Source organism: Rattus rattus, chromosome 15, assembly GCF_011064425.1.
Source record: "Rattus rattus isolate New Zealand chromosome 15, Rrattus_CSIRO_v1, whole genome shotgun sequence".
In the NCBI taxonomy this organism is placed as follows: domain Eukaryota; kingdom Metazoa; phylum Chordata; class Mammalia; order Rodentia; family Muridae; genus Rattus; species Rattus rattus.
The window spans coordinates 12,141,227-12,158,131 of record NC_046168.1 but is presented as its reverse complement, the minus strand read 5'-3'; the positions used below and the strand labels follow the sequence as shown (position 1 = coordinate 12,158,131).

At 39.2% G+C, this 16,905-nt stretch overlaps 1 protein-coding gene across 1 annotated transcript in view; it reads left to right on the top strand.

The window, feature by feature from the left end:
* Window positions 1–13,824, top strand: part of Iws1 (interacts with SUPT6H, CTD assembly factor 1) — a 31,919-nt gene extending 18,095 nt beyond the window's left edge. The window contains 8 exon segments of the mRNA XM_032886264.1: window positions 475–625; window positions 1,302–1,384; window positions 2,623–2,752; window positions 3,598–3,715; window positions 4,436–4,547; window positions 5,153–5,209; window positions 7,094–7,205; window positions 12,668–13,824. Of these exon segments, the coding sequence (XP_032742155.1) occupies window positions 475–625; window positions 1,302–1,384; window positions 2,623–2,752; window positions 3,598–3,715; window positions 4,436–4,547; window positions 5,153–5,209; window positions 7,094–7,205; window positions 12,668–12,799 (895 nt within the window). The 3' untranslated portion in view covers window positions 12,800–13,824.
* The last annotated feature ends 3,081 nt before the right edge of the window (window positions 13,825–16,905 follow it).

Here is a 16,905-nt window from a genome sequence, read left to right as displayed (position 1 = left end):
GTCCTCCTCTTGTGGCAGGAAGTTATGCATATGTGAACTTTAAAATATGTAGCTGGGTGGTGGTGACTCGTGCTTTTAATCCCAGGAAGAAGCAGGTGCATCTCTGAGGTTGAGGCCAACCTGGTCTATGTAGTGAGCTCTAGGACAACCACAACTACACAAAGAAACTGTCTTAAAACAACAGTAGTACAACAGTAGTACTTCTCTGACTCAAGATTAGACAATTTGGTGTTCTTTTTGTTTTTTGAGGTGGGGTTTTCTTTGTGTAGCCCTGTCCTGGAACTTGATCTATAGACCAGGCTGACCTCGAATTCATAGAGGTCCACCTACCTCTTCCTCCCAAGTGCTGAGATTAAAGGTATGTGCCACCACTGCCTGGCCAATTCGGTGTTCTTAAATTGATTAAAGAAGGTGTATGAGTGAAGAGCTTGATTTTTTTTTTTTTTTTTTGTGTGTGTGTGTGTTGCTGCCTAGTATGGACTTTCTGTCAGATTTTGAGATGATGTTACAACGAAAAAAGAGCATGTGTGGCAAACGCAGACGAAATCGAGATGGGGGCACTTTTATTAGTGATGCAGATGATGTCGTGAGTGCCATGATTGTCAAGATGAACGAAGCTGCTGAGGTGAGATCTCTCTTCTGGGTTACCTTTCCTTCCTCTTGCACCCTCCCCCAGACTGCTGTAGCATCTTTTTCTTCTTTAAATGTTTAAACTTAGACTACCATAAAAGGTTCCTTGCTTTCTGTAATAGTGTGCTTGCTAAATTTTAATGCTATAAATAATCTTAACTGTAAAGATTCAGCCACATGGCTAGGAAAATCTCAAGTAAACGTGAATCGTTTTTAAGCAAGTGGGAAGTTTGTTTTCATAGCTATCTGGTTCACAAACAAAGTTGATGTCTATTCAAATATAAAGTGTCTAAAAAAGTAGGAATTATTCAAATAAATATTTTTAGTAATAGGTTATACTGTCCTTCCTCACTGAAAGATAATTCTTGAAGAGAAACCAAAATTTCCCAGCTATATTTTGTTACTACAATAAACTTCAAAGACTTGAAAACTTGTCCATAGTGAAAATGACATTGTGCCTCTCACTTCTGATGGTGGAAAAGCAATGTAACAGCTTTATGGGTTTGACTGACTAAATTGGCTTTGTATAGACAGCTTGTCCTTTCTCTTTAGAACATAGTTTCTTTCTGTTTTAAAGTTCAGAATTGTAGTGGTTATAGTTGCCTATTAAGAGTTAATGCTACTTTATTTTAAACCTTTTTTTTTTGGTGGGGGGTCTGTTTTCTGAATAGGAAGACAGGCAATTGAATAATCAAAAAAAGCCTGCTCTGAAAAAATTAACCTTATTGCCTACTGTGGTTATGCACCTTAAAAAGTAAGTATTTTTGTTTTCTTGGAAATTTTATTTCTTTTAATAAAATAATATTTAAACCATATACCGTTCTAGAACTATTAAATAATTAAGTCCTTCTATTGGGCCATAGAAATCAGGGATGAGTACATTTTCCGTAGTTACTGTTCTTCTTAGATTTTTTGGTGCTTTTGTTGTTGTTTGTTTTTTGAGACAAGGTTTCTCTGTGTAGCTCTGGCTGTCCTGTAACTTACAGGCTGGCTTTGAACTCACAGAGATCTGCCTGCCTCTCTGCCTACCAAGTGCCAGAAATACAGACTTTGCCACTGTGCCTGGCTCATACTTTTTTTTTTTAAACCTTAATGCGTTTTGCAAACAACAAACAGAAAACTAGTAATATTAAAAGAAAACCTAGAAATTTACTGATTTTATTTTTTATAGACAATTGAGACCTTGGAAATTTTCATCTATTATTCCCATGGTAGTTGGAAACAGCTAATCTTGGGAGATGCTGCTTAAAGCTCATGCTGTGCAGATTCATTTAATCTTGTACATCACAGCCTTCGCGCTTCCTAAGTCCGTGCTGGGGGATTCTTTCATTAGTTTGCTGGAGTCATGAGCAACTTTGTAAAACTGACTACAGTGACGACCTATTTCTGTTAGCTGGAGAAGTGCCGTACACACCAGCCAGCCAACTGGGACTGCTTTCTCCACCGCAGCAGGCAAAGCTGTCTGGCAGGTCTCATATAGATATGTTCCATTTTCTAGTTTATTCCACAATATAAAGCAGAATTTAAATATTGGTGTTTAACTGAGATATTTTCTCCACTACGAAACTATTCTAATAGATTTTTTCTTTTTTAGTAATAATTGGGCTTCTCTTTTTTTTTTTAATTGTCTATATCATTAATATTGGTATTAATCTGTTTTGTAAAACTTGCATATCTTAGCAAGTTACCTTTGTCAAGTCTGTAGTTCTGGAAACTAACTTTTTTTTTCTTTTCTTTTCTTTTTTTCGGAGGTGGGGACCGAACCCAGGGCTTTGCGCTTGCCAGGCAAGCGCTCTACCACTGAGCTAAATCCCCAACCCCCGGAAACTAACTTTTATATACTGTTTTTGAAACTAGAATAGAGGTTGGATAGACAGTAAGTATATATAACCTTTCTTTAGAAGCAGTTTGAAATGTCACTATGTGAATAAAGTCAGGGTGATAGACTTGGCATGGTCACTGTGTTCATCGTTATTATCATTACTGTTCTAGGCAGGACCTTAAAGAAACATTTATTGACAGTGGTGTGATGTCTGCCATTAAAGAGTGGCTCTCACCTCTACCAGATAGGAGTTTGCCTGCACTGAAGATTCGGGAGGAATTGTTAAAGATTCTGCAAGAGGTTAGCCACAGATAATTTGTAATTTATTAAGTATCAAATGCGGTTTCTGTAGTGAAGACTTGTATTTTGTACCATTTACTTATAAATTTTGTTCTGCTACAGCATGTCAGAAAAGGGGTTTGGGAAACCTAATAAAATGAGCATTAAAAAACAAAAAGAATCACAAAACCTTGTAAAACTTGATTAATGACAGTTTTCAAGGAAAGAGTTCTTAGTACAGGCAGTGGTTTCTTAGAGGAGCAGTCCAGAAGTGGTCATATTGTAGAGAGGCACTTGAAGTAGAAAGCGTACTACATTTAGAGATGATAAACTTCAATTGGGTCTCTAGTTGGGTTCTCTTTGGTATGATTAGGACACCCTAGGAAAGTTGCTTAACATCTGAAGAAACTTGGAAGGAGCCTCTGTGTGCAAATCACTGCTAGGTGCTTTGTGTGTTAGCTTATTGGTCTTTTGCAAAAAAAGCTTGTAAAGTTAGGCATGCTGCCTCTAGTTTATAGATGAGGAGACTAAGAGAAGTTAAATGACTTATCCAAAGACATGCGACTAGCAGGTGCTGTGCTTAGATTCAGACTTCGATTTGTTGCTTTCTACAGCCTGGGCTGGACTGCTGCCCCCTTAAGTGTGTGTAGTTTACATTTCTTCACATTGTCAGGTTTTACTTCACTAACACTAAAATCTCCACTTTGGATGTCGGCACAGAGGATGTTCCATGTCTTTGTAGATCCTGAAAATAGAATTTTGTATTAGTTCTAATGTGAATGAAGGAGAGTTTGAAGATCTCTAGATTAACATACCTCCTAGCTTATGAGTGAATTAATATGCATGTATGTTTTTTTGTTCCCTAGCTACCTAGTGTGAGCCAAGAGACCCTGAAGCATAGTGGAATTGGCCGAGCAGTGATGTATCTGTATAAACATCCTAAGGAATCAAGGTCCAACAAGGATATGGCAGGGAAATTAATCAGTATGTGAAGTTTGCTTTTAGTTTGTTTAATGTCTAGGGAGGGAGGGAGGGAGGGAGCTGCATATATAAGAACTATATTTTTACCAGTATTTGTTAAAATGATTGAATAAAGTGGAATAGAAGAATTTTAGTGCCTTCACACAGGTATTAGCTCTTTTTCTCTTACGCTTAAAATGCTTTTAGGATTATTTAAATGTGTTTTCCAGTATTAACTACAACAATTAAAAGCATGTATTCTAGCTCTGGACCAAGACCGTGGAGAGTGGGTAGAATGCAGGCCTGGATTTAGCCATGCCTAGTTTATAGTATTGACTGTACCACCTTCCTGCAAATCCTCAGCTAGTAACCGAAGCTTCAGGCTTGGTCTCCACCTGTGTAATAAAGAGATATTAATTCTTTGTTTTCTTTGGGCTGTTATAAAGATTAAATGAGAGGATATGTAAAGAGCACTACTATCAAGATAGTTAGCCACAGTTGCTGTTGTCATCCTCCAAGACTTTTTCCTTTTCTACCTTGTTTATGACAGAGAAATCTAGATCCTCACAGAAGGACATACTGATTGTGAGCTCTAGGTTTGTCTTCATTTTCCTATGCTCCACATTTAAAAAAGAAATACTCTGTAAATGCCTATAATACTGCCCAGTATTAGGGTATGGTTATTTAAAAGCCTGGGAGAAAACGCTAGTTTGTGAACTAAATACTTACTTTTCCTTTTTGCAGATGAGTGGTCTCGGCCCATATTTGGTCTTACCTCAAACTATAAAGGAATGACAAGAGAAGAAAGGGAGCAGAGAGATCTAGAACAAATGCCACAGCGACGAAGAATGAGCAGGTATGAGGGAACAGGTATGAATGCACAAGTGTAGTTTAATCTAATGGCAGTTACAGAAGACCTTTCTGGGACAGCTGAATGCAGTGTGCTGTCCCAGTGCTGGAATGTTAAGAGACTGTAGTGTTCTAGCCATTCGCAGAAAACAACTTCTCAGCTCCAAGTCCAAAACCCTAGGAAGAAAAGAACATTATTGGTTGAATTTATCAGTATTCTGGATACATCCTGGAAGGGCAGGGTAATCAGTCATAAGGATAGTTTGGGTAGCTCACCCAGAATGAAACCTCCTGCACAAATGACTGTTAAAGTGAACAGTACTTTAAAACAGTGACAAGGTCTCAGTCCAGCAAGATGGTTTAGAGCATAAAGGCACTTGCTATGCAAGGCTAGCAAACTGAGTGATCCCCAGAACCCAAGTGAAGGTGTAAGGAAAACTAACTCCAGTTATCCTCCGACTGCCACAAGTATACCCTCACACACATACTTTTGATTGCTTTTCTGATTCACTGTAAAGGTATTGGTTATAATATAAATGTGATAATTTGATATGCTCTCCCTACTTCTAAGAATTCGAGATTTCTGGTATCTGACTGTTTGCTTTTTTCCAGCACTGGTGGTCAGACACCACGAAGAGACCTGGAAAAGGTACTAACAGGAGAGGAAAAGTAAGTTTTGTCTTGATCTTTCCTAGCATATAGAGATTTTGTTTTTTACTTCATTATAAGCACAATATTAAATTATTTGTTCCCATTGCCAGAGGATAATTTTTTCAATTTGATGCTTATTGAATAATTATAAAGCAGTGTATTTTGTTCTCTAAAGAATTAATAGTTCATTTAACAAGTATTCTGTTGTTGATTTGTTGATTGGTAAGTGTTAGAATCCTTTTAAGTCTAAAGCTTAAAGAATACAAAAGAAACTTAAAATTGTCCCATGGTATCAAGTAGTTTCATGGAGGGATATAGAGTAAGATGTGTGGTTCATATACAGTCCTAGTTTCAGAATGGCAGATGTGCTGAACTGATGATGGCAGTGGGGGATCCTAGAGATGCAGTGTGAACCAGCAGAAGCCCAAGATCAAAACGTGGAATTTTTGCTTCCTTTTATGATGTAGCAGAAGGTTTTGAGTTTATGTGTGAAACTGTCATATTTTAGAAATTCTGGCTCTGAGGGTATCGTTTGGACAGGCTAGAGCAGTGGGCTGAAGGTAGTGTTAAAATTAAATGGGGTTAGTAATGGGGTAACAGAGGCTGAGAAGACATTGTAGAGATAGTTGCTTAGAGTTGGTGACATATTTAGGGAGAAGTTAGCTTACAATTGAAGACTCAAGCCAAAATATAGAGAGTGATATAACCATCTACCAAAACTTAGGAAGAGGAAGTAGATTTGAAGAAATTAGTAAGTTATTTCTCTAGCCCTTCCATATAAGTTTCTAAGATACTCTTAGAAATACCATAGACTTGATGTTTATATCCAAAGCTTAGAGTCTAGAATAAAAAATGAACTAACCAAGTTGGCAAAGGAGTGTAGCTGAGGAGCTGGTACTGATGTGTCAGTGCATCCTGGAACAGGTCCTGGAGATGAGAGCTGATGTTTGTTCCCTGCTCTCAGGTGTGTCTACTCTCACCATACCCTTACAGGGAGTTCCATAGGACCAAACGGCTTAACTGCTCAGACACTGACAGAGAGGCTTGACTCACTAAGAATTGTGCTCTTAGTGTAGCATGGTTATTTTCAAAGTTGCCTAGAACTAAAGATAAGCACAAGTAAAACTTACACTGAGTGAAGCTAAGAAGAGAAGATAAAGAGGTTGGATCAGTGTCCTGACTGCGATATGCTATAGTTTGGAAAGTCAGTATTGAGAGAGACACTGGGATCTGTCTCTGTTACTTCATATAGCTGCTAGGGGATTTGTAGTGACCTCACACGTTTTCTATAAGAAGAAACAAATGAAAATGTATGAGTTGCTTATGCAAAACCCTAGTGAACTATGGGCATTCATGGAACTGTGGGAAACTGTGGGGATACATGGAGCTTTGAGGGATTATTTTGACAACCCAATTTTTTTCCTTATCACCTTGTAACTCTTAAGACTTAGTTAGAAAACTTAGGATTTGGAATACTCTGGAGCTGGAGAGATGGCTCAAGAGCACTTGCTGTATTATTCAGAGGACCTACATTCCGTTCCCAGCTCACATTGTTTGTAACTCCAGCTCCAGTAGATCTGACTCCTTTTTCTTGTGGTGCATATGCATAAATGAAGGCGAATGCTCAGACACATAAATTTAAGAAAACATATTTTTGAGACTAGCCTTGGAAAGGACAGAGCATGGGAACATCTAAGGCCAAGGAGAAGCAAGAATTCATACAAATAAAGAGGAAGTTGCCATTGAGAAGCCATATAATGAGGGGTAGGTAGGTGGTCTGTGGTTAAGATTTGAAACATTGTAGCTGAATGAGGGGGCCTAGGAATAAAAGGGTGAAATCTCACTTAGCCTCTGCTATGGCCAGATAAGTAAGCAGTATATGGTTTTTCTTCCCTTCCTCAGGGCTCTTAGACCTGGAGATCCTGGCTTCTGTGCCCGTGCGAGAGTCCCAATGCCATCAAACAAGGACTATGTTGTCAGGCCCAAGTGGAATGTAGAAATGGAGTCATCCAGGGTGAGTGAGCAGAGGAAGAACAGGGACATTTGAATGTTTTCCCTTTCCTTGTGTTTAATAATGTTTATAGCAGTTAAGCTTGATTCACAGAGATCTGTTTTGGCATCTCTTAGGTATTTATTTATTTATTCACTTAAAGAATCATGAGAAATAGAATTTACCTGCTTTCTTGGATCCTCACCTCTCTTTCCATCTGCTTAAACATTTCTGTTGTGAAATTGATACATTAGACACTTTCCCTGTCATCAATGAAGATATTACACAAATGTTGTTTCATGGTAATCTTTTTCTCCCATCAAACCACTCTTTCTAGCCTGGTATTCTTAAAAAGGGTCTAAGTCGATTGGAAAAGCATAAGAGGCGGTTTGCAGAGCAGAAGAGGCTCAGCCAAATGCACCGTGCTGTCAAGTTCAGCATCGAAGGCAACAGAATGCCCCTGTAGTCCTGGCCCCTCCACAGTGTGTATCTCAGAGGTATTCCCAAGGAAGCATGAGCTGTGCATGGGCTTGAATTGCCAGCAGAGTGGAAACAAGTATGTGCTTTCTTAGGCAAAGAAAAAAACAAAAACAAAACAAAAAACACCTGGCCTGAAATCAGCTTCTGAAAAAAATAATCCTGGCCAGCATCCTGAATCATAAAGACCCCTGAATCCTTAGGAGCTGGCATTCGGGTCCCCTTCTATACCAGTAATAATAGAGACTTTCCTAGTAAACATTTTGTTTGTTCTGATTATTACCAATTTTTATAAAAAGAGCACACTACACCCAAACCCGGGGTGTCTCTGTGTAGCCCTGACTGTCCCGGAACTCATTGTATAGACCAGGCAGGCCTCAAACTTGAGAGCCAACTACCTCTTCCTCCTGAGTGCCGGGATTAAAGGCGTGCATCACTACTGCCCAACTGAGAAAGCCTTTTTACCCCAGAATCACAGTCTGCATTACAGGTGTACAAACTGCCTTAGTGGTTTGTTGGTACACGAGAAGTGACTTCTTCCTTTAGTCAGTGACATGATAGCATTCATCAAGGACCCATTACTTAACACCCTCTAGTGGACATGTAGATATATTCCACAGGTATTCCTCACCTGGTCATAAGCCAGTGACACTGAGATGGAGAGTTACCCCCACTGCTCGGCACAGTATGTTGCTGCCTTTTGTGCTTCTCCCTAGGCTTCTTTCAATTCCTTTATCTTCCTGCCATGGTGTGCTTTTAACTACTGAAAGTAAATAAAGCAGATGGGCTTTAGGTAGATGATATTTCCTCCACACAGACTTCCTTTTTTCAGGTTCCATATCTAAGTGGATGGCCACTTCTCCTTGATATTCCTTCTCATACTTATTTCTTTTTGGAACCTGCTTATCTTTTCTCACTATATCCTCCCTTATTTCAGCCACCTTATTTATATTTCCTTTCCTAATACTTCTGGTTTTGGAAGTTGGCAGTAACAATGAAGCCACGAAAATGTAATAAAAGTTTGTTGGCGGGTCCGCCGTGGAAGCACAGTCCATGTTCCCAGGGCCTGTCGTCTATTGCTTTTATGAGCCCATATCCTTGTAGGCAGAGTGGGTAGGAGAGCTGTATATTCTTTTCCTCCAGTGAAGGAAAGCTCACTTCCTACGTTTCCAATCATAATGTACTGATATTTATCTAGTCTGCCAAAATTAAGCTCTGTCAGCCAGACTGGCATGTCCTTTTGTTCATTTCTCCTCATTAATCTGCATGGGAGATTTATTTTTAAGGGATATGTAGTAGTCTTTGTGCTTTATAGTTTTTTCTGAAAAACTTTTTTAAAAAGTTTGTTTTATTTATATGAATACACTGTAGCTGTCTTCAGACACACCAGAAGAGGGCATCAGATTCCATTATAGATGATTGTGAGCCACCATGTGGTTGCTGGGAATTGAACTCAAAACCTCTGGAAGAGCAGTCAATGTTCTCTTTCTTAACCACTGAGCCATTTCTCCAGCCCCAAAACGTCTTTATTTGGGGGCTGGAAAGATAGCTCAGTGTTTAAGAGCACTATGTTCTTTCATAGATCCTGAGTTCAATTCCCAGCAACCACATGGTGACTCACAACCTTCTGTAATGGGATCCAGAGCCCTCTTCTGGTGTGTCTGAAGAGAGCCAACAGTGTACTCACATACATAAAATAAGTAAATAAGTCTTAAACAAAAAAAAAAACAAAAAAAACAAAACTTTATTTTGAGAGACAATATTTTGGCTGGCCCAAAACTTGCTCTGTGGAGTATACTGACCTCAGACTCACAGAGATCCATCTGCCTGTGAATGATGGAGCTTTTTTAAAAAATAATAGTAAAATGGTGGTGGCAATGCATATTTTTGTATAAAGTTTTAAAATATAGGCATTACAGATAGAATTAATATAACTTGTACTCTTGATATAAGTTAACATTTTGGATTGTAGCTTTTGGCTCCTTTTTAATGCATGCATGAACATTAGCCTTTTAAAAAAAATTTGGTCTGTAATGTGATTATATTCTTTTCTAACTTGAGTTTGAGGGTTTGGTTTTAATATGGCAAAATTCCGTCTGACTCCATTCTTAATGATTTACTATGTGTTGTCATGTAGCTGTGCATGCCCCCCCCCTTATTTATTTATTTATTTTTTTAGCAAATGTTCTTTGCTAATTTTCTAAAGGGTCTTTTTTTCCCCCTCTTTATAAAACATTATGGCTTTCCTAATATCCATAGGAATGTACAGAGTTGATGAATGAGGAAATGAAGATCATTGGATTTGGCATGTTAGGTTCTGGGTGGCTGTAGTGAAACTCCAATCACTGAGAAATTTGTGAACTAGGTATAAGTCGTGAGCAGGAGCAGTCTGGCACCAGCCTGGGGGGTATCCCTGGTGCTAATGCCAAACAGATCCAGAGGGTTCAAACTATTAAGGGAAGATCCTGGGAGTGAACAAAGAGACGTCTAGCTTGGTGTGTGGGGCTTCAGGGAGGTGAGTAATTGTCAGAGATTTGAGCAGTAAAGCCTCCAACTCCTTGTACAAAATAAAAGGACAGTTTAGGAATGATAAGCTGGGGATAAAACTTTCTTATCTAACAGTGAATTTTTTTGCTGAGAGTACTAGTGGCACATTTGGAATTGGGGTATTCCTAGAAAACTTGAAGAAAGCCATAGAAAGTGTGTTCCTTGCTAATATTTTCCTATTAGCAAGTTTGTTCATATTATGGTGAGGCTAAGTCTGTGAATGGATGAAGAAGGCTTAGAGGGTCTTGCTTACCTTTAGTGTTTCTGAGATTATAGCTTTGGAGGTAATTTAGTAGTAAATATTTGGAGAGAAGTAAAAGAAAAGCACCTGTCTTTTCTAATCTGTCATTTTTATTTTTTTATTTTTTTTTTTTTAGTCTTTTATTTATTTTTTTGACAATTACATGTGTGTATACAGCATAACTTGGCCCTGTCTGCCCTCCCCAATATCTCCTCCCTTATCCTTCTAGATACTCATGTGCTTTTCCTACCTTCACATTTTCTCCTATGTAGTTTGTTGGTTTTCAGTATACATGTATTCGTGTTTGTGCTTATATATCTCTGGGTTTGTGTGCAGTAGTGCACCTATGGGTGTCAGAGTACAACTCATAGTTGGTTCTCTGCTCTACCACTTAGGTTCTGGGAATCAAACTCAGGTTGTCAGGCTTGGCAGAAAGTACCTTTACCCACTGAACCATCTCACTATCTCCTATTTATTTATATATAGTTTTTGTAATTCATTGAATCCAGTTTATGCCGTGTGCTGGACTGTTGGCTTAATTTTGGGTTAGTAACCATAGCTGCGGTGAGCTCATGACCACAACTCCCCAATATTCCTCCCCATCCTTTGGCTCTTACATTTTCCAGCCCCTCTTTTTCTGTGTTCCTTGAGCCTTGTGAGGTGTTGATACAGGTTTCCCATGTATGGCTGACAACTGAACAATCACTTATCCTTAGTATTTTGACTAATTATGACTCAACTACACTAACTGCCACCCACTATAGAAAGAAGCTTCTCTGAACAAGGCTGATGTACGGGTATAACCATGAATATTTGAAGACACTTTGACAACATGTGTAGCAACACAGTAATGTTAGGGTCCTAGGGCTTATGACCTCCCAAGCTATGACTTTTGGTCAGACTTACAGTACCAAGCATGAATTCTCCTGTAGAGCAAGCCTCAAAAGTAACAAAGTGGTTGGTTACCTTCATAATAGTCATGCCACTGTTGTCCAAGTGGGCACATCTTGCTTGGCAAGTCAGTATTGTAGCATGCGATATTCACGTTGGGTAAAACCATCGATGATATTTTTGCTTTTCCCCATTCCCCACTACCCCACTGCAGCCCACATAGCAATGTAGCCAGAAGGGAAGGTTACTTACTATGGTATAGTCAGTGCTCTAATGCAGGGGAGAGACATCATGACCTAGGCAACTCTTACAAAAGCAAGCAATTAAGGGTTTGCTTATAGTTTCAGAGGGTTAGTGAGTCCATTATCGTCGGGGGCGTGGTATGGTGGGAGCATGGGACACTCATGGCACTGGAGCTAAGAGTTGCATCCTGATTCACAGGCAGAGAGAGGGAGGGAGAGACTGGACCTGGCATGGGCTTTTGAAACCTCAAAAGCCACCCGCAGTGACACACTCCAACAAGGTCATGTTCCTAATTAATCCTAATCCTTTCAAACAGTTCTACTACCTGGTGACTAAACATTCGGATACATGAGGTTGTGGCTGCTATTCTCATTCAAGCCATCACTGTCACCATTCTTAATGTAGTCAGCAAGAACTCACGCTGGTCTTCGACATCAGCAGCAGGCTTTTTCAGATTTATTTTATAAAAGCTGTCAGTTCCTCTGAAACCACATCTTTGTAAGAAATGTATTATTTGAAATATTTTTAAATATTTGTTTTTAACAAAGCACAACAACAAAAAACCCCAACTAAGCCTTTAACTGTAAAAGCAGGTGGAATGTCCTGGTAGTAGCAGCGACCAGTAGAGTTTGCACAGAATTCTTGACACTGCTGAGGCAGAGCAGAGAAACTCACCCCAAGGCTGGATCTTGAACTTCAGCACCCAAGAGTCTGTCTGTGTTGGTTATGTTTAAAGTCTTTCTCTAATAATTTGTCTTTGGTTTTTGTTTTTTAATACTAGAATTGTTTGAAATTGTATGTCAGGTAATTAGCCCCAGAGAGTCAGATGTCAGTGATGAGATTGGGAAGATTGTAGTTTCTGTATTTACCCCTTCTGTCATTTGGGAAGTTTCTGTGGATTGTGGCAAAATTAAAAATAAAGCACAGACAATAACCAGCTAATCGTCGCTGAGAATTCAATAGTTTTTTTCCTAACACTTTGTTCTTGTCACTAAAGCATGTTCTGGTTATTGTTACATTTCAGGCTCTTCTGACTGCTAGATTTACATATTTCAATAATTTGTTCTTCAATTTTCCCCAATCTTAGTTTCAGGCAACCTCCAAGAAAGGTATCAGTCGGCTGGATAAACAGATGAGAAAGTTCACAGATATCAGGAAAAAAAGCAGATCTGCACATGCAGTGAAAATCAGCATCGAGGGCAATAAAATGCCATTGTGACCTTGCCTGGGACGTGTCCCCATCTCTAAAAAAATGCACAGTGGACTATCGAGAAAGAAGATACTTTTAAATGTTTTAGTGTGTCTCTCAATGGTTCCATTTGTATCATCTGTTGTTGTAGGACTAACATTTCTCTCTGTTGTATTTAAGACCAGTTGTCTGCTTTGTACAGAAGAGTACTTACTACTCCTGCTTCTATCAACTGTACGTAATAAAATTTCATTATGGTTTTGGGGGGTTGTCTCATCATTGTCTTAGAGAATATTCTCTGTGAGATCAAAAGCTAGTTCTTTGAAGTATCTTTGTTATACTCTTTATTTGGCTCATTGTAAGGCCCTGAGTTCACTTAATGACTGATTGACAGAAGTATGCTGGCCTAGTCACATTGCCTGTTTGATTAATCAGTCATGCCTCAGTATTGAAGCTCCAGTTAAAAAAAAGAACTTTGGATAAGCCAGGTGCCTTGCACACCTATAATCCCAACATTTGGGAGACTGATGTCGAAATAAGAGAATCATGAGTTTAAGACTAGCCTGGATTACATGGCAAGACTCTTAAATGCTCTGGATACTGCAGCTATGCTGATGCGCCAGGAGAACAAAAGCACAGAAGTTCTGCATTGCCCTCCATTCTACTCCTGAGTCTTCGTTGACCTGGTTGGCTTAATTTGTATCTTTTCTAATAAGATCAGTCATAACTGTAGTCTTTTATTGAAAGACAGTGCTTTTCCAAGTTCAGCAAAGTTTTAAACCAAGAAATTCTTGGGAACTTGCCTCTTTATAGCATCCCTGGAATTTTCATAGTCTAAAGATATCACTTGCAGCCCATGTTTTCTTGGAGGAAATCTGATCCCTAGAGCTATCGATTCTTGCACTGACGCTAAGCATTGGTATCAGAATTGAGTTGTATACCACTGTATAGTAATCTCAGCGCTCGGGAGCCAGAGGCAGGAGTATTGTGAGCTCCCCCAACAGCCTGAGTTGCTCAGAAAGACCCTGTTCAAATAAAGATGATATCGCAGTTGAGGCTGAAGTACAACAAGCATACTTTTTATTTCTCTATTTAGGGATGTTTTACTTGTTTGTTTAAATCTGGGGAGTTAAGATATGGGAAGAAAAGGTTAAGAAACTACTCAATTACATACAGCAGTTGGACAGATAGAAAAGGGAGAAACTGTGCTTTCTTATTCAGTTTTGAGAATTCTTAAAAATCATGAGAGATTTCTGTAGATCAAGAAAGTTTCATCAGTAACCCACTAATTACCATAATCCTCATCGGGTACAAACCAGAGCCTTGATTTTAAAAATAGAGTATTACTGCCTACAGTGGCCTTTGGACAGTTGAAGGAAAGTGGACCTCATGGACTAAAACACTCGAAAGGAACCTCTCAAGCCTGGTGTGGTGGCACACACCTTTAGTCCCAGCACTTGGGAGGCAGAAGAAGGCTGATCTCTGAGTTTGTGGTTCAGCCTGGTCTACAGAATGAGTTCCAGAACAGCCAGGGCTACACAGAGAAACCCTGTGTTTAAGAAAGAGAAAGAAAAGAGCCTCTTAAAGCCCATCAGTACACTCAGCACCCAAGAGCAAGAGCAGATGGGATGTGAAACAGAAAGACCTTACAAAGGAACAGTTAAGCACTGGGTGGTGGCAAACTACCTCTGGTTTTAATTTCATTAACCAAAACAAAAGCCTCTAATGAGATCAAAACAGTTCTGAAAGTGAAAAGCAAGTGTTTAAAGGAGTTATTTGCATTTTGGTGTCTTGGTATGAGGTCCACTTAGCACCATATTGTTTATGCAAGTAAAAATAGCAGGTGATAAACCCACACCCTGGAGTTCAAGGAGATGGGAGTGGTTCTGTGCTACTTAAAGGGGAAAATGCTAATTTCTTTATAAATTACCTTTGCTGTGTGGATTTGGGTGGGCATCCCAAGCTTGACCCATTCATTGCCTTCATAATTTCCATTTATTCTATTTCCAGATAACTAGAATTAGCTGCCATGTACCCTTCAACATTTTTCAGTGTGCCATGTTTTATTATGTTCTTTATACATGATCCTCCTTTTTTTTTTTTTTTTTTTTTTTTTTTGCCGAGCATGTGAGCATAGTTTATCAACAACCTTTCTTCTTAAGCTCCATTTCTAAGCATATTTCTCTTAGAAACATGTTTTGTATCCAGGCCTTGCACTTTCAGTCCCCACTCAGAAAGCAGAGGCAGGTGTATCGCTGAGTTTGAGGCCATCCTGCTTTAGTGATTGAGTTTAAGGTCAGCCAGGGCTGCACAGAGAAACCCTGTTTGAGAATTAAAACACACCCCATGGTGTTTAGGGACTGGATAATGCAGATCTGTTGGTAGAGTGCTTGCCTAGCATGCACTAAGCCTGTACCACAGGTAACTGGCCTGTCACCTTGCCAACCTGGCCTGACCACATGGCAAATACAAAGCCAGCCTGGGCCACTTGAGACACTTTGTCTCAGGATTGGCCATATTAACTTTGACCTCTTGTATAGAATGCTCTGGATTTTTGTTCGTTTTGGTTTTTTGGTTTTTGGTTTTTTTTTTTTTTTTTTTGTAAAATGTTTTCCTTTTGGCAAAAGATTTGTATCTTAACCATTATTAACTGTACAATTTAGGTTCATTGGCTGGGTTCACATCGTATAAGCAATCTCTAGAAATCATCATACAAAATTTAGCTGTACTGGGCATAGTAGTGCATGTCTTTAATCCCAGCACTAAGCAGACAGAAGCAGGACAACTTCTGAGTTCAAAATCATCCTAGTCTATAGCGAGCTCCAGGCCAGCTAAGACTGCATAGATCCTGCCCTCAAAATAAACATGTACCACCTTAGCTCCTTCTACCAGCTCTGACATTCCATTCTGCTCTCTGCCTCTAATTTAGACTGTCCTAGGAACCTACTTTTTAATCTATTGTGGGCAGGGGCACCTGTACTGTGGTATGCATGTGGAAAATCACAATTTTCCCGGAGTTCTTGCCTTCCACCTTTATTTACTTGGGTTCTAGGAATAAGATAGGTTGCCAGACTTTAGTGGCAGGAATTTTGACCACTTGAGCTATCTCACCAGCCTGTTTCTGTGTATGGGGGGTGATGCTTTGTCAGATGCATGGTTTACAAATAGTTTCATTCTTTTCACTCTGCACAACATGTCCTTTAGTACAAAACTCATTTTAATTTTGACGTAGTTTATTTCCTGTGCTGTTGGTATCACCAAATCCAATATTATAAAACTTTTGCCTGGAGCTTTTTTAAAAGGAATTTCGTAGCTTTGACCCTCTGGGTTAAGTCTTTGACCCATTTTGAGATAATTGTATGTTGTAAAAGGCCTACTTTTATTCTTGTGGATAAAATCATTGATGTCCTTAAATCATTTATTAAAAGACTGACTCTTTTTCATTGCTCTCGGATCCCTTATCAAAATTTATTTGACAGTATGAGGGTTTATTTCTGTATCTTGCTCTAGGCCTTTTGTTTTTTCTATCCTCATGATCCTGTTTTTGCTAATGGAGCTTTATATTGAATTTTGAAGTCAAATAATATGATTTATTTACTCTTTAATATTGTTTTGGTTGTTGGGATTCCTTGACATTAAGGAGGAAAGTGTGTATGAATGTGTGCATGCATGTCCCTCAGCTGCATGAGGACGTCAGAGGACAACTTTCAGGAATAGGTTCTTCCCCCTGAGTTCTGGCTTGAACGCGGGTCATGAGGCTTGCACTGCACATTTTTACCTGAGAACCATCTTGCTGGTCCCCTCCACTTTTCCATTCAATGTTGTTTTGGCTCTCTGGGCTTCCTGGAGGTTTTGTATGACTTATCTGTGTCCATCAGTGGATTTTTAACAGACACTGTGTTAGATCTGCCATTTGAGGAAGTACTGAGTCTTAACAATGTTAAGTCTTCTGGTTCTTAAACAAGTGTCTTTCCATTTAGAGTCCTTGGTTGAATTTATTCCTAAGTATATTAATTCCTTGTGATATCGTTATAAATTATTTTCTTAATTCCCATTTAGGATCATTGTTCGTTCATGAACAAGTGCAGCTGGTAATTTTACTCTCCCTTCCCTTTGGATGCCTCTCACTTCCTCCT